The 18844-nt window shown below is 44.5% G+C and overlaps 1 protein-coding gene across 1 annotated transcript in view; it reads right to left on the reverse strand.

Moving 5' to 3' along the window:
• Window positions 1-15554, reverse strand: part of zswim8 (zinc finger, SWIM-type containing 8) — a 91175-nt gene extending 75621 nt beyond the window's left edge. Inside the window, exons 1-2 of the mRNA XM_080782089.1 lie at window positions 15295-15554; window positions 1336-1489 (exon numbers count right to left, since the gene is read on the reverse strand). Coding sequence (XP_080638215.1) covers window positions 1336-1489; window positions 15295-15472 — 332 coding nt within the window. The 5' untranslated portion in view covers window positions 15473-15554. The remainder of the gene's footprint in view (window positions 1-1335; window positions 1490-15294) is intronic.
• Window positions 15555-18844: the final 3290 nt, after the last annotated feature.

The following is an 18844-nucleotide window of genomic DNA, read 5'->3' on the forward strand; positions in this document are numbered from 1 at the left end:
AGAGTGTGTGTGTGAAAAGGCTGTCCTTCTAGTCGGCTGTTCGCTGGTGTTTTGTCTGTGAGGAGCGAAGGAACACCGTCGCACACAAAAGAAAATGAATACTCAAAAAGCCAGAACTAAAGGCCCATTCATTACTCCACAATTTAAGTGATAATTAGTCTTGCGTAGCCATACTATTCCACAATATCTGAATGCTGTAAAGACTCTGGAACTACAGCTAGTTTTACGTTTAGACTAGTCACTGGTTAGAGCAGTCATTAGGGTTACTGCAACCTATATCTCAAACCCTCACCCTAACCCTAACCTCCCACGGGGCAGCACACCTAAACCTAACCTTAACCCATGTCTAACCAATGACTAGTCTAAACTAAGTACGGTATGCACCCCCCCCAGCAAGTTATATATGCTTAGATGATGAAAATGATTTATATTTATATTAGGATAAATTTGTGCTACTGTAAAGACGAAATGGAAGTGGGGAGGAGGCTCCACTTCCACTTAATATTTTACTCGTGATCAGAGCTTCCGTTGCTCCAGACTGTACGACGGAAGCATTTATATTTTACTCATGATCAGAGCTTCCGTTGCTCCAGACTGTACGACGGAAGCATTTATATTTTACTCGTGATCAGAGCTTCCGTTGCTCCAGACTGTATGACAGAAGCATTTATATTTTACTCATGATCAGAGCTTCCGTTGCTCCAGACTGTATGATGGAAGCATTTATATTTGACTCATGATCAGAGCTTCCGTTGCTCCAGACTGTACGACGGAAGCATTTATATTTCACTCGTGATCAGAGCTTCCGTTGCTCCAGACTGTACGACGGAAGCATTTATATTTCACTCGTGATCAGAGCTTTCGTTGCTCCAGACTGTATGACGGAAGCATTATATTTTACTCGTGATCAGAGCTTCCGTTGCTCCAGACTGTATGACGGAAGCATTTATATTTTACTCATGATCAGAGCTTCCGTTGCTCCAGACTGTACGACGGAAGCATTTATATTTGACTCATGATCAGAGCTTCTGTTGCTCCAGACTGTACGACGGAAGCATTTATATTTTACTCATGATCAGAGCTTCCGTTGCTCCAGACTGTACGACGGAAGAATTTATATTTTACTCATGATCAGAGCTTCCGTTGCTCCAGAGTTGCGTGCGTGCGTTGCGTTGCGTGCGTGCATTGCGTTGCGTGCGTGCGTTGCGTGTGCGTGCGTGCGTGCCTGCGTGCGTTGCGTGCGTGTCTGCGTGCGTTGCGTGCGTGCGTGCGTGCGTGTCTGCGTGCGTAGCGTGCGTGCGTGCGTGCGTGCGTTGCGTTGCGTGCGTGGCGTACCTGATGTCCTCCTCGTTCTCGGGGAAGCTCCAGTAGGCGATGCGGAGCTGCAGCTGCTCGGGGACCGGAGGGTAGACCTTCTCCACCACCTCGAAGGGGATGTGGAACGCCACCTGCTTGGCCGACAGCTCCACCAGAGGGATCACCTGACCGTCTGAAACACAGTCAGTAAATATATAAACCTTTATTGAAAGGATAAGACCCTTGAGATGTCTCACCTCCTTTCAGAGGGAGTCCTCATCACAGATACGTACAATACAGTTCACTATACATTACAGTACAGTACAACCATTCATACAGACAGACAGGACAACACAATAGAGCACCGAAGTCTGACGTCACTTTCAGTAGAGGGCGTCAGTCCCCAGGTTCATGTATTTGTTTAGTTGCATTGAAATCGCCATAGGAGGATTTTTAGATTGCTTCATATAAGAACTGTGTTTGAAAAATAAACATGTCACCCCGGCCGCTTCACTCATATGGATATGAAGAATCAACTGACTGAGAGAAAACGCTAATGTTACTGCTGCTGAATTAGTTAGATCTTCGCTAGAAGCAGACTGTATCATATATGAGTGACTGACTGTTGCAAACGATACAGAGACACCTCCCTGACAATAACACCGAGACAGCTTGTTTATTTTTGGACCACAACGCTTATAGTAGACGATATTAAGATCACCCCATGTTATTCTCCATAGAGAAATTACTTCCGCGAACCAGGGGAATGGAAGGGATGAGCGAGTTACGTCAGGACTTTAGAACCAGGGGAATGGAAGGGATGAGCGAGTTACGTCAGGACTTTAGAACCAGGGGAATGGAGGGGATGAGCGAGTTACGTCAGGACTTTAGAACCAGGGGAATCGAAGGGATGAGCGAGTTACGTCAGGACTTTAGAACCAGGGGAATGGAAGGGATGAGCGAGTTACGTCAGGACTTTAGAACCAGGGGAATCGAAGGGATGAGCGAGTTACGTCAGGACTTTAGAACCAGGGGAATCGAAGGGATGAGTGAGTTACGTCAGCACTTCGGTGCTCAATACAAAAGCTCTCCCAAAGATAGCCGCTCCCACCCCACTGTTTCAACCCTAAAAAAACAAATATACCCATTGCACAATAAAACCATGTTACTAATGCAGTACCAGCATGCACATGTGATAATAAACAGCGTGTTGATTTTGTGTTCACATTTTAGTCACCTGGAATGCTTTAGCGTTAGTTACTAGTTTTAGACTAAATGTACAGTTGATTTAAAATGTATTTTGGCGGGCCTCGATGCCGCCGTAATGCTGATCTACAAGCTCACAACGCACCTATAGGGCGTCGCAGTCCCTCCCCCTTTCAGAACGACGAGTGGCCCAGGAAATAAAAAGCAATGCATTTTTTCCCATAGCCGTTTCTGAAAGTATTTATTTAAAGACGGTTACGCCGCGGACAAAGCCAACTCTGATCGTGACAAATCATGACAATGAACACAATATTTTGGGCCGATCGAAATCATTAGAAAGAAGAAAATAAAGGCAGGAGACAACACTATTTGTTTTCTTTTTCTTTTTATAAATTATTTGTTAGTTTTTGTGGAAGAAAAAAAAAAACATCTACAAACTCACAAGGGACCGTGGAACGAGAGGGTTTACCCTAACCTTATCGTATCGAAATTATCCAAAAAAGATTAAACTCATTTGAAAATTTAAAAAAATAAGATTTGTGTCGTTGGACTGATATCACTTTGACTACCGGACGGACGGACGGACGGACGGACACCAAAATTACATTTTGTTCAACCTTTCAGTCGTAATTAAAAAATAATAATCACACTGGTGTGAAGGGAGGGGGGGGCGTCCAGTGTGGCATGTCTCCAAGTAAAACGCAAACTGAGGACGATTCTACAAATACCTTCTAAATCAGTTCTCTGATTTAGAAGATTTAGATGGGAGAGAGACATAGACAGAGAGAGAGAGAGAGAGAGAGAGAGAGAGAGAGGGTGGGGGTGGGTAGAGACAGTGGGTGGGGGTGGGTAGAGACAGGGTGCTGCAGAGTTCACGCTGCCAGCCAGTCAGCTGGCAGTTGCCTGGTGACTAACCGCTAGTCCTCCACCAATCAGGGTGCAGCACAGAGGGACACACACAAACACACACACACACACACACACACACACACACACACACAGCTGTTCCATTGTATAGGCAGAGAAAAGGTACAACCTCAGCGTGCCGTGGTCATTTAGAAACCTCTCAACTCCACTAGGACTGTCACGAAGCACACATTCATGTTGGTTTTTTTTTTACATTGAAAATTGTAACGTTCCAATTTTTATATTTCTGACTGCCTTTTTGCACACAGGGGACAAATATTAATAAAATGACAAAACGGTGACATTTACGTTTCCAACATAGTAGCGGAAATAGCTTACATGTCGCGAAGTGACCTGTGTTTAAGCTTGTAGATCTGACATTTCTGTGATTTTTGGAGAAAAATAAATTATGGATTTTTTTTAAGCATGGAGAAAAAAAAGAGAATTGAGATTATTTCAAATAGTTTGCGATTAGACGATTGTCTAATAATTGGGGGCAGGGCCTCAATCTCCATATGTTTTATGCTTACAGTATGTCTCAGTAAATGAATCATTGCCCTACAACTGTCATACAATGCTACAAACAAAGTGGCAAAAATAAGCCTGTGGAAATACCTCTGTCACCAAAGAGGTCCAGGTGTTATTTTGTGCAAAAGCACATTATTGGCTATTTCCCCTACCATAAGCCCTCAATGAATTGAATGGAATGGGGCATTGGGGTGTTGAGCTAATTTGCTTATTTCCATCGCTCAAACAATTAAAGTGGCACACTTTACTACTTATTTAGACGGAAATAAGCGAATTAGCACAAAAAACAAAAGCCAATAATGCACTTTTGCACAAAATAACACCTGGACAATCTGTGGTTGGGGACGCAACGCCTACAAATAAAAAGGTAAGAAAGGCTTCTAGCATGGAATTCTCCTTTGATGTAGATCTGCTATTCTGGCATTTATTTTAACCCATTTTGGGGCGGGAACCCATTATGGTGTTGGCATCATGTTATGCTTTAGCTATTGAAAAATAGCAGATCTACAAGCTCATAGCGCGCCACCGAGTGGCGCGCTATGAGCTTGTAGATCTGCTATTTTTGAAAACTCAGGATTTAGAAGACATTTTTAGAATCTGATCTCAGGTCAAAATGCGTTAAAGAACCACCATTCTGCAGTGCGTTAGAATCTCATCTCAGGTCAGAACGGGTTGAAGGGAAGGTAAAAGTGGTTACGTGTGTGTGTGTGTGTGTGTGTGTGTGTGTGTGTGTGTGTGTGTGTGTGTGTGTGTGTGTGTGTGTGTGTGTGTGTGTGTGTGTGTGTGTGTGTGTGTGTGTGTGACAGATTTAAATTTGTATTCAGTTTGTTGGGACAGTTCAACTAAAGGTACGGCTTGATACAAATCTGGTACGAGGATGAAACCAGAACCAGCACTAAGAGTTATTTACATCAGGGTCCTCCAGTTTCAATTCATCAGAACATTTAAAGACACAGTGGGCTGTATTTTGCGTGTCTTAAGTACCAGGTCTTATTACTTAACTTAAGACCTGGAGGCGTGGTCAATGCTCTTTGCCAAACTGGCATTGATCACGCCTCCAGGTCTTAAGTTAAGTAATAAGACCTGGTACTTAAGACACGCAAAAAAACAGCGTTTAAAAATATCGAACCAAAGAAAAGTATTGACTAAGATATTTTGTCTTAACCCATTCAGGATGGGGACTCCCTTTTGTTGTTTTAACCCATTTTGACCGGAGATCAGATTGTTGTTGTTTTAAGCACAGTTATAACTACTGTGGATCCAAGAAGAACACATGTTGGGGTTAGTTTCCACTCGGCACGGCAGGCAGCCTACATTAGCTCACTCACTCACTCCCTTGTTCCCTTCGCCGTTTCCTCCCTTAGGGGCCTCTCTCGCCACCTACTCCCTTCCTTCCTTCCCTCCCTCACACATAGTGGTGTGTGTTCTGAGGCTTCTCTGTGGCCCTCCCTCCCTCACACATAACGGTGTGTGTTCTGAGGCTTCTCTGTGGCCCTCCCTCCCTCACACATAACGGTGTGTGTTCTGAGGCTTCTCTGTGGCCCTCCCTCCCTCACACATAACGGTGTGTGTTCTGAGGCTTCTCTGTGGCCTTCCCTCCCTCACACATAACGGTGTGTGTTCTGAGGCTTCTCTGTGGCCCTCCCTCCCTCACACATAACGGTGTGTGTTCTGAGGCTTCTCTGTGGCCTTCCCTCCCTCACACATAACGGTGTGTGTTCTGTGGCTTCTCTGTGGCCTTCCCTCCCTCACACATAACGGTGTGTGTTCTGAGGCTTCTCTGTGGCCCTCCCTCCCTCACACATAACGGTGTGTGTTCTGAGGCTTCTCTGTGGCCCTCCCTCCCTCACACATAACGGTGTGTGTTCTGAGGCTTCTCTGTGGCCTTCCCTCCCTCACACATAACGGTGTGTGTTCTGTGGCTTCTCTGTGGCCTTCCCTCCCTCACACATAACGGTGTGTGTTCTGAGGCTTCTCTGTGGCCCTCCCTCCCTCACACATAACGGTGTGTGTTCTGTGTCTTCTCTGTGGCCTTCCCTCCCTCACACATAACGGTGTGTGTTCTGAGGCTTCTCTGTGGCCTTTGTGTCGAAAAGCCACAAACGAACAAAAGAAAGACACGAACGAGGCGAGAGGACAAAGCCGCGCCACAAACCTGGTCTTCGTCTTCTACTGACAGGAGCAGCTTAGAACAGTGCTTCTCAACCTGGGGGGTCCCCACACTTCAGTGTCATCCCCAGATGAGAGTGACAATTTAAGGAATTTAATACCTCAAAAAAATAAAGAAAATTAAAATACCAGACCATGACCATATCAAACATTGGCCAAATTGTCAAAAAGTATAAGAAAAGGCAATAGCCGATGTACAAGCTCACAACACCTCACGCTGCGATCACAATTAGTATCTGTGGAACCGAGTCAAATCAAATGTAATGCCTCAACTCCTAGTGCAACTCCAAGTGAATGTAGTAAATAATGTTGTTCAGCAACTACACACTAAAGACAAGACATATTGTCATGGAAATAAAATAGAATCCCGTGAGAATCGTGATCTCAATTCTTGTGGTTCACATTTGAGCAAGAATCCTGCAGCAGAAAACAGAACAGCCCAAAGAAAGACCAAGAAAGAGCCCAAAAGGCACAGAACCAACCCAGGGCCAGAACCAACCCAGAACCAACCCAGAACCAACCCAGCGACCAGGAGGAACTAATCTTCATCTAGCAACACTGAATACAGCCTTCTGTTTTTAACCCATTTAGACCGGAGCTCAATGTTCTGTTTTCTGTAAAACCCTATATCAGTTATATCCCTATTAAAACCCTATATCAGTTATATCCCTATTAAAACCCTATATCAGTTATATCCCTATTAAAACCCTATATCAGTTATATCCCTATTAAAACCCTATATCAGTTATATCCCTATTAAAACCCTATATCAGTTATATCCCTATTAAAACCCTATATCAGTTATATCCCTATTAAAACCCTATATCAGTTATATCCCTATTAAAACCCTATATATCAGTGGTGCTCAAACTATTTCATGTCAAGGACCCCCAAAAGGCATATGTAATCGGCCGCGGACCCTCATCTGAAAACATGTTGTTCGAGGGACCCTCCCCAGAAGCAAAGATTTGAGTTAAAAACGAATGGAAGAATATATATATATATATATATATATATATATATATATATATACAGTATATTCAAAGATTTAAGCCACATTTTCAACTATTTGCTTATTTCCATCAAAAGAAGTAGTAAACTGTGCCGCTTGGGATATTATTTACATTATGAAGAGAGGATATATACAAAAAATACGTATATAATTTTGAGCGATGGAAATAAGTGAATTAGCACAACACCCCATAGCCCCATTCAATTCCCATTCAATTCAATGCAATTCATTTAAGGCTTATGGTAGGGGAAACAGCCAATAAGGAGCTTTTGCACAAAATAACACCTGGACCTCTTTGGTGGGGACGTAACGACTACAAAGAAAGGGAAGAAAGCCTTTTAGCATGGAATTCTCCTTTAATCTGCAGCTAGTTAGATAAATTGCACACATAGGCTATAGGCCTGCCGCCCACAGCTACAGGCCGTTTATGGAGGAATATGGACAGTAAACGATGGGTTTATCATACCTGGGGCTCTCTCAATGCAAAGCCGCTTTGAAGTTTCACAAAAGGCTTTGCCCCGCCGATTGTGGCTGCTTTGCTTGCAAAGACTGACAGAGGACCGTTAAAACAGCAGCTGAGATCATCGGCAGCACAGCAGAATTACCTCTTAGTCTCCATAACATCTACACCACTCGCTGTATGAAACGAGCCCACAATGCTGTGCCCCAGAACAGAACAGCAGCACAGGTCCAAAGCTTTGCCCCAGAACAGAACAGCAGCACAGGTCCAATGCTTTGCCCCAGAACAGAACAGCAGCACAGGTCCAATGCTTTGCCCCAGAACAGAACAGCAGCACAGGTCCAATGCTGTGCCCCAGAACAGAACAGCAGCACAGGTCCAATGCTTTGCCCCAGAACAGGGAGGGAAGCCAAGGTTCAACCAGTGGCTAAAGCTCCCCGTCTGTCTGGCACAAGATGGATCCCAAGTTACTCCCATGCTCAGCAGTAGCTTATACCTCCTGTCAGCCCCCCCCCACAAGGTCCTCTATACTGATCATCATATCATAGAGATAAGAACAGGATCATGTCACATCAGGTTCCAATTAGGCGACAATTAATTAAACTCGTAAACTAGTATTCTTTTTTTTTTTCTTCCGATCTGAAAGAAAATGTGAAACGTCGGAGGCTATATTGAATTGTGCAGCTTTGGCAGAAAATGACTTCAATGAATTTCACCAAGTAACTCCAACACCACTCACACACCAAGCCAGGACCTTTTCCCTGGCTTAAGGCTGCGCCTGAACCGGTTCTATTAGGCTTCTACGGGGTGTCTTGTTAAACCACGGTGGGTTTCTCTCAGGTACAAACCCTGATCACGGCTATGAAAAGATGCACAGCACATGGCGGTCCCTGTGAGGGGCCAGCCAATGAGAAAAATACTAAATGAAAAAGAAAGTACATTCGTTGCTGCCAATCCCAAAGGTGTTTACTGTGGTACACAGAGATGAGACCAACGTCTCAGACAGACAAAACTGTCTTCTTCAGGGTACAAAAATAACTCGTCCCACCTGTTGTCTTTTCTGAAAGTCACGGTGAAACTGCAGAGCTCACACTGCCGTACCACCAAACGTTCACTAATGAACCACGGCGCCGAAAATCAATGGGAATCAAATTAATCAAACGATACAATCAGGCTCACATCGTAAGAGGTAATCAATGTCATTCACCAGCACTCTCTCCACACACATCGCACAGCGCCGGCAGACTGTCTGGTTGCTATAAAGCTTAATCCATTTTGGACTGAGGTCGATTTAACCCATTCTGACCGGGAACCCGTTTTGGTGTTAGCATCATGTTATGCTTTAGCTATTTAAAAATAGCAGATCTACAAGCTCATAGCGCGCCACCGAGTGGCGCGCTATGAGCTTGTAGGTCTGCTATTTTTGGAAAATCGAATAACGACTGACGTTTTTAGAATCTGATCTCAGGTCAGAATGGGTTCATCAGACCAGTGTGTGTCCAGTGAAAACCTCGTATGAATCTGATCTCAGGTCAGAATGGGTTAAAAAGAAGGCTTCTAAACCCTAAAGAAATTCTGAAAAAAACCCATGTTTCTATGTCAGGTGGTGCTCAACCTTTTTCATATCAAGGACCCCCAGAATTATCTCTATTGGGCCACGGACCCCCATCTCAAAATATGTAGTTCCAGGGACCCCCCCTGAAGCCAATATTTTAGTTAAAAATGTTCGCTCTGAAATATATATTCAATGATTTTCGCCACATTTTCACGATCTTTCAAAAATAGCAGACCTACAAGCTCATAGTGTGCCACCTAGTGGCACGCTATGAGCTTGTAGATCTGCTATTTTTCAATAGCTAAATTATAACATAATGTTTAAAACACCCAAAGGGGTTCCCGCCCAAACACAAGGCCGATAGGTTGATTATATGACTTCAAATCACCATAATTTCTAACTTTTGTCTTAATATCACTTTAGCCTTACAGCACCTTTAAGCAGTCATATTATATAGAGTGTATAGTGTATGAACGGACATCGATTCACAGAATTTCACATGCCAATAAAAGGCGTGCACGAAATCAACAAAACTCCTTCTGAGCATCACACAACACACGGAGAGATGAAACTCCTTCTGAGCATCACACAACACACGGAGAGATGAAAGGTCCTTCTGAGCATCACACAACACACGGAGAGATGAAACTCCTTCTGAGCATCACACAACACACGGAGAGATGAAAGGTCCTTCTGAGCATCACACAACACACGGAGAGATGAAAGGTCCTTCTGAGCATCACACAACACACGGAGAGATGAAACTCCTTCTGAGCATCACACAACACACGGAGAGATGAAACTCCTTCTGAGCATCACACAACACACGGAGAGATGAAAGGTCCTTCTGAGCATCACACAACACACGGAGAGATGAAAGGTCCTTCTGAGCATCACACAACACACGGAGAGATGAAACTCCTTCTGAGCATCACACAACACACGGAGAGATGAAAGGTCCTTCTGAGCATCACACAACACACGGAGAGATGAAAGGTCCTTCTGAGCATCACACAACACACGGAGAGATGAAACTCCTTCTGAGCATCACACAACACACGGAGAGATGAAACTCCTTCTGAGCATCACACAACACACGGAGAGATGAAAGGTCCTTCTGAGCATCACACAACACACGGAGAGATGAAAGGTCCTTCTGAGCATCACACAACACACGGAGAGATGAAACTCCTTCTGAGCATCACACAACACACGGAGAGATGAAAGGTCCTTCTGAGCATCACACAACACACGGAGAGATGAAAGGTCCTTCTGAGCATCACACAACACACAGAGAGATGAAAGGTCCTTCTGAGCATCACACAACACACAGAGAGATGAAAGGTCCTTCTGAGCATCACACAACACACGGAGAGATGAAAGGTCCTTCTGAGCATCACACAACACACGGAGAGATGAAACTCCTTCTGAGCATCACACAACACACGGAGAGATGAAAGGTCCTTCTGAGCATCACACAACACACGGAGAGATGAAAGGTCCTTCTGAGCATCACACAACACACGGAGAGATGAAACTCCTTCTGAGCATCACACAACACACGGAGAGATGAAAGGTCCTTCTGAGCATCACACAACACACGGAGAGATGAAACTCCTTCTGAGCATCACACAACACACGGAGAGATGAAACTCCTTCTGAGCATCACACAACACACGGAGAGATGAAACTCCTTCTGAGCATCACACAACACACGGAGAGATGAAAGGTCCTTCTGAGCATCACACAACACACGGAGAGATGAAAGGTCCTTCTGAGCATCACACAACACACGGAGAGATGAAAGGTGCATTTATATATAGCGCCTTTATCCAAGGTGTTTTACATTCATACACACATTCATACACCTTTACATAGACTGTGCATTACATTCACCCATTCACACACACATTCACACACCTTTACATAGACTGTGCATTACATTCACCCATTCACACACACATTCACACACCTTTACATAGATTGTGCATTACATTCACCCATTCACACACACATTCACACACCTTTACATAGATTGTGCATTACATTCACCCATTCACACACACATTCACACACCTTTACATAGATTGTGCATTACATTCACCCATTCACACACACACCTTTACATAGATTGTGCATTACATTCACCCATTCACACACACACATTCACACACCTTTACATAGATTGTGCATTACATTCACCCATTCACACACACATTCACACACCTTTACATAGATTGTGCATTACATTCACCCATTCACACACACATTCACACACCTTTACATAGATTGTGCATTACATTCACCCATTCACACACACACTCACACACCGATTGCAGTGGAAGCCATGCAAGGCACCAACCAGCAACCAGCACATCGGGAGCAATGTGGGTTTCAGTGTCTTTGCCCAAGGACACTTCGACATGTTAGACAGGAGGAGGAGGAGCCTGGGATTCGAACCGCCGACCCATGGATCATTGGACGACCCGCTCTTCCTCCTGAGCCACAGTCACCCCTGAGATAGATAAATGATTCATTCATTCCTGCTGAACTTGTGTGAATAATATCATTGATATTTTTGACAGAGACAGCAGGGTTCATTTGGAGAGTTTTGCCATAATAATACGTTGCATAATAAACTAGATAAAAGTGCCAATCGGCACTCACAGGTCTCCACCAGGGCAGGTCAGGTGGTGGCCTCCTGGTGGCGCTATAACAGGCCGTTGAGGAATATTTGGAGACAATAAATGAAATAGAAATGTGAAAACCTTTGCCAGAATAGCCGTAGTTGAATGCCAGGCAGCTTTCACACTTTCTACCAGCCAACCAAAACACTTCAATCAGAACCAAAGCAGAAACCTGACAAAGACAGAAGGGCTGAGCAGTACCATTTAAAACCAGAACCTCCATTACAATCTATCTAATGTTAACCCATTTAGACACGAGGACGATTCTACAAATGTCTTCTAAATCCCGACAGTTTTCTTGAAAAACGGTTTTCAAAAACATTTTCATGTCAAGGACCCCCAAAAATATCTGTAATTGGCCACCGACCCCCATTCTGAAAATATTATGTCCCCGGGACCCCGACTGAAGCAAAGATTTGAGTTTTAAAAAAAACGTTCGCTCTGAAAGAATATATTATTCAAAGATTTGCGCCACATTTTCACGATTTTCTAAAATAGCAGATCTACACGCTAAAAACACCTAAATGGGTTCATGTTTGATCTACAAGTTCACAACGTGTCATCGCGGCACGTTGCGATTTATTTTAGATCACTTCCAATTTCACTTCCTACTCCAGTGGGTAACAAGACAACTCACCCCGTTTCTGTTTTCCTCCCAGAACTGTCCCCAGTGAGGGGTGGGAGAGGCTGGATTGTCCCCAGTGAGGGGTGGGAGAGGCTGAATTGTTCCCCAGTGAGGGGTGGGAGAGGCTGGACAGCAGACTGAACTGTCCCCATGAAGTGAGGGGTGGGAGAGGCTGAATTGTTCCCCAGTGAGGGGTGGGAGAGGCTGGACAGCAGACTGAACTGTCCCCAGTGAGGGGTGGGAGAGGCTGGACAGCAGACTGAACTGTCCCCAGTGAGGGGTGGGAGAGGCTGGACAGCAGACTGAACTGTCCCCAGTGAGGGGTTGGTGGGAGAGGCTGGACAGCAGACTGAACTGTCCCCAGTGAGGGGTTGGTGGGAGAGGCTGGACAGCAGACGGCTGGACTTTGAATTTCTCTAACTATAAACTTCCATGACAGCAGAACAGCCTAAGTACAAATATAATTTATGAAAAGCTACTACAGTGAAGTCTGTTCACAGAAGTAGGATATGTGGGGGATTATCTGACGAGGTACCATTTGAGTGTGCAAAACCTTACATATACTAAATAATACTAAATTGTTTATAGAGTCAATATAAGTCAAATAATATAGCCTTTCCACAGCAGTATCTTTTTATATTTTTCCAAAAAGAATACAAACAGCCAATAGCATATTACAAAGTTATCCCCTCACTGGTGAACATTCCGGGAGGAAAAACGGGCACGCTTCAGGGTGAGTTACCCTGTATGAGATCCCTCTCCTGATTGGAGAAACATTTCAAAGATCTAAACTGGAGAGACCCCTGTTGCTGAACAAACTCTCTAACCTATTCTGACCTGAGATCAGATTCTGTAAATGTCTTTTACATCCTGACAGTTTTCTGAAAAAGCTATGTTTCTATGTCAGTCGTTCTTCGACTTTTCAAAATGACAGATCTGCTATTTTTCAATAGCAAAAGCATAACATAATGCTAACACCAAAAGGGGTTCCCGCCCAGAATGGGTTAAACACACCAGCGTCTGTCTGTCTGTCTGCGTCCACCAGGACACAACATCACAATAATAATAATAACAATACAACAATACAATAACAGCAACATGACAATGTGTTTCTGACGGCAAAGCCAACAGTGTGGCTGATATACCTACTGTACTGCTACAGAGGGAAATGAGAAGTACAGTAGACCCTTACAGATGAGAACAAGAACAATGCCTTATTCTCTACCATTGAATGACTTTTAACCCCCCCCCCCCCCCCCCCCCCAGTCCTACAAGCAGTCGTTTCCGGCTTCTAAAGCTAAGTGTAATGAGTTTTTATCTTTTTTAATAACAAAATGTGTAACATTAGAGCTGATATTATGAATGGTGATGCTGCTAGCACAAACCCTCAAACAGCAGCTAATGGTGCCAGGGTAGATCTGTAAACCCTCAAACAGCAGCTAACGGTGCCAGGGCAGATCTGTAAACCCTCAAACAGCAGCTAACGGTGCCAGGGCAGATCTGTAAACCCTCAAACAGCAGCTAACGGTGCCAGGGCAGATCTGTAAACCCTCAAACAGCAGCTAACGGTGCCAGGGCAGATCTGTAAACCCTCAAACAGCAGCTAACGGTGCCAGGGCAGATCTGTAAACCCTCAAACAGCAGCTAACGGTGCCAGGGTAGATCTCTAAACCCTCAAACAGCAGCTAACGGTGCCAGGGCAGATCTGTAAACCCTCAAACAGCAGCTAACGGTGCCAGGGCAGATCTGTAAACCCTCAAACAGCAGCCAACGGTGCCAGGGCAGATCTGTAAACCCTCAAACAGCAGCTATTGTCATTCTGCGCAACTGTAAAGCACTTTGAGCTGTCATGAAAGGTGCTATACAAATAAAGCTTTATTATTGTTATTATTATTATTATCATTAGTGTACTACATGTACGAATGGAACCAGATATCGGAAGGTCGCTATAGTTCGTATCCCCGGACCGGCACGTTAAAATTACCACCGCTGAAGTGCCCTTGAGCAACCGCTACCATGAAATGTTCTATGAGCAGGGCCTGGCTGTAAACAAGTTCTTGAGCTTAGTCCAGTTACCCTGGGTAAACATAGTACCTTTCCTTTCCTTAGTCCAGTTACCCTGGGTAAACATAGTACCTTTCCTTTCCTTAGTCCAGTTACCCTGGGTAAACATAGTACCTTTCCTTAGTCCAGTTACCCTGGGTAAACATAGTACCTTTCCTTTCCTTAGTCCAGTTACCCTGGGTAAACATGGTACCTTTCCTTTCCTTAGTCCAGTTACCCTGGGTAAACATAGTACCTTTCCTTTCCTTAGTCCAGTTACCCTGGGTAAACATAGTACCTTTCCTTAGTCCAGTTACCCTGGGTAAACATAGTACCTTTCCTTTCCTTAGTCCAGTTACCCTGGGTAAACATAGTACCTGCAGTATAAGTGTACAGTAAAGTACACTTTGGTTGCATGCTGAAAATAGCAGATCTACAATCGTAAAAACACTCATTACGACGGCATCAAAGGCCCGCCAAAATACATTTTAGTCGACTAAAACTAGACTTAACACTAAAACATTCCAGGTGACTAAAATTATGACAATTTAGCTAAATTAAGTTTCAGTCCAAAGACTTATGACTAAAACTAAAATAGAAATTTGCTGCCAAAAACAACACTGGTGCGTTGCGTGGCATTGCGTGGCGTTGCGGTGCGTTGCGTGGTGTTGCATTGCGTTGCGTTGCGGTGCGTTGCGTGGTGTTGCGGTGCGTTGCGTGGTGTTGCGGTGCGTTGCGTTGCATTGCGGTGCGTTGCGTGGTGTTGCGTGGTGTTGCGGTGCGTTGCGTTGCGTGGCGGGACGTTACCTTTGATCTTGACCGTGGGGGAGTTGGGCCCGGCGGACTGCTTCCTCCACCCCCTCCAGTTCTGACAGAGGCTCTCGGCCTCGGAGATGAAGCTGCACAGCGAGTCCTCCTCGAAGCGGTCCGAGTCCTCGAAGGAGAACCTCTCGCCGTCCTCCCACTCTGCGAACATCAGCTCCATGTTGGCCTCGTCCGCGCGGCGGAGGCCTTCTTCTCTTCCGTCTTTCTCCTCCTCCTCCTCCTCCTCCTCCTCCTCCTCCTCCTCCCCCCCTTTTAATTAAACGGCGGGGTCTACAAAACAGAAAGGAGGGGGGTCGATGATCAACAAGGAGGCCCCAAAAACAACAACAACAACAACAACAACAACAACAACATTAACAGTCTTTATTTAAAGTATTATTTAACCCTGATTCAGGACGGGAACACCTTTTGGTGTTTTAAAGCATCGTGTTGTACTGTTGTACTTAAGCAATTTGAAAAATTGCAGATCTGCTATTTTTATTTTTTTTAATCATGAAAATGTGGGTGCAGATCGTTAATAATCGAATAATATTATGCTTCTTTCACAGATAAATATTTTAACTCATGTCTTTGCTTCGAGGAATCAACATATTTAACATTTAACAACATATTTAACATCATGTCTTTGCTTCTGGGAGGAATCAACATATTTAACATTTAACAACATATTTAACATCATGTCTTTGCTTCTGGGAGGAATCAACATAGTTAACATTTAACAACATATTTAACATATATAATATTTTAACTCATGTCTTTGCTTCGGGGAGGAAACAACATATTTTCAGATAGGGGTCGGTCAGCCGATTACATATAATTTCTGGGGTCCGACCTTGACATGAAATAGTTTGAGAATCACTGATATATAGAAACATAGGGGTTTTCAGAAAACTGTCAGGATATAGAAGACATTGTAGAATACACAAGTGTTCTAATTGGGGGAGGGGCAGCCAACCAAAAAAAAATAACCAAAACAAACTCCTAGTTACTTTTAAACTCCACTTTAGCTACAGAATAAATAGGTATCCTGTTTAGCACAAAAGGAATAACAATGTTAACTTTTTTAGCTTTCTGTAACTTTTTGTTGTTATTGTTGTAGTAGTCTATTCAGGTTCCTGGCTGAAAAAATACGCTTAAATGACAGTCTGGCACCCTGGTATCTATTCTACAGTTCTTGTGTTTTAATTAAAGAAGCTAAACTTTAAGGTTTCATGGTGGAATGGGTTGGTACCGCTAGCTGCTTCTTATCTTTCGCAACCAAGAGCCTTATTGCCATTTAGGGCGATATAGTTATCTGAAACTGAATCCATTACTGCCCATGGCTGGCCCTGACCGACTCACTAAACTACAGGATCACATTTACGAGAGCATTTCTCTTCTTAAAAAAATAAGTTTACTGACTGTGTGCTGCTGGGGTCTATATAGTTTAGACTGATCTGGGTGGACAAACTGGACTGTATGCAGGAAAAGAAAACGACCCCCACCACCATTAACTAAAGTTAAGTTAGGGACAGGTCGAGTCGAGGAGTGTAAACACAATAATGTCGACGAGTTGATTCTAAATGAATGCCAAAAAAAAGAGAGGAAAACTTTACTATCCACAGCGCCTGTCAACCTGACACCCCGTACATTACACCCTAACTCACTGCTGGGTTGAATAGACATAATCATTCCGTTATAATCTGGTGTATATACGCTAATATATTATATATAAAATGATTGTTTTTCCCTTTCGTGTTTGCTCCTAATCAGCTGGTCAAACACCGCTCTCTCTCTCTCTCTACACACAGTTGGACATTCATTTCTTCATATATATAAAAACGTGTTTATTACCAAATGACCTCGATCTGTCAGAGTCAACTATTTATCCTCGTTCTCCGACGGGGAGTCTCCATGAAGTTCACATTTCAACAAGACAAGCGTCTCTTTTTAAATTAATATCTCCCTTTGTTTGTTCGGCTGCTCTCAAGTCACTCGGATCCTTCCTTCTCTAATGCTACACTAGCTTTCACTGGCTTAGGCTTAGCGTTAGCATGCTAACGTGCTACTAGCGCCCGTTAAGCTGAAGGAGAAGCTAAACCGTTAGCGTTAGCATGCTAAGATACTAGCGTCGTTAAGCTGCTGGCTGGCTTGGTGAGGGAAAAGCTAATTAGCATGCTAACATCGTTAAGCTGCTGGCTGGGCTGGTGAGGGAGAAGCTAATTAGCATGCTAACATGTTAGCACCGCTAAGCTGCTGGCTGGGCTGGTGAGGGATAAGCTAATTAGCATGCTAGCCCCTGCTAAGCTGCTGGGCTGGTGAGGGAGAAGCGAAGGGAAGGACATAGAATGCTAACTGAAGCTAACAGCCCGGCGGCGGTGACACCGACCAGAATCAAAACATTCCCCCGGGTCGAGTTGACAGCTGCCGGGGACGGTAGGACAGGGCGCCCGGGGCCGCGGCACAGCAGCCTGGAGGAAGAAGAGTGCTCCGGTCCGGTGGTTCTCCTTCTTATTCTTAATCTTCACCTCCTCCTGCCACCTCCTCCTGTCTGTGTGGAGCCCAGGAGGTGCTATTAGGCTAGCTGCTAGCCCCAGTTAGCGGTGGTGCTATAGTATAGCTGTTTGTTTACATTGAAGTAACTTCTTGGTTGGAGGAGCCCGGGCTACATTCTCTCTCCTTCTGGCTTGTGTTTGAGTCTCTATCACTCTATCAGAGACGCAAAGCAGCCTGCAGAAGTCTTCTGAGGTGGTGGTGGTGGTGGTCCCAATAATATAAGTTCCTCCGAAAAAGAGATAATGTTCCTTGTCTTGGCTTTGTATTAAAATCCCCACTTCACATTTCTTTATTTATTTTCCCTTTTTCTTTGTATACGTTTCAAAGTAGTCCTTTTTTCTCCTCCTCCTCTTCCTCCTCCTCAAAGCAAAGCCCCCCCGCTGGGTTTTCCTCTGTGTGTGAATAATAAGAAGAAGAAGACCCCCCTCTCTTCTTCTCCCCTTCCTCTCTGAGTCTGACACCGGCGGTCCTTTAAAAAAAAATATATATATTTTTTTTTAGGGTCTCCTATATGTCTTCATCATCAAGCCAGGGTCCTCCCCAAAATCTCCCCCACACCTCCTCCTCCTCTCTGGTCTCTCCTCCTGACAGACAGACAAACAGACAGAATGTACCACCACCGGGCTCCTGTCGGGGTGAAGATGGCTCTCTCTCTCCCTTCCCTCCTCCTCTTCCTCACTGGGGTATGAGGATGATGATGATGATCACGTCGTCGCCTCCTCCTCCTCCTCCTCTGACTGTCAGCTGATCACCGCTTCCGCCCCGGTGTACGTCCGTCAGCACTGGGGCTGGCAGGCAGCAGCTGATGGCAGCTTATTGGTGACAGTGACATGATGGTGACACAATAAAAGAGACCATGTCCTGTAACCCATTTAGCACTGACACCAGATTCTATACAAATCATACAAATGTCTTCTAAAGTTTATCTTTATTTTATTTAACCAGTAGAAACACATTGAGACTGCGTCATCTTTTACATGGGAACTACTGGCCAAGA

The sequence above is a fragment of the Protomyctophum bolini genome, assembly GCF_963924005.1.
Source record: "Protomyctophum bolini genome assembly, chromosome: 14".
Taxonomy (NCBI): Eukaryota; Metazoa; Chordata; class Actinopteri; order Myctophiformes; family Myctophidae; genus Protomyctophum; species Protomyctophum bolini.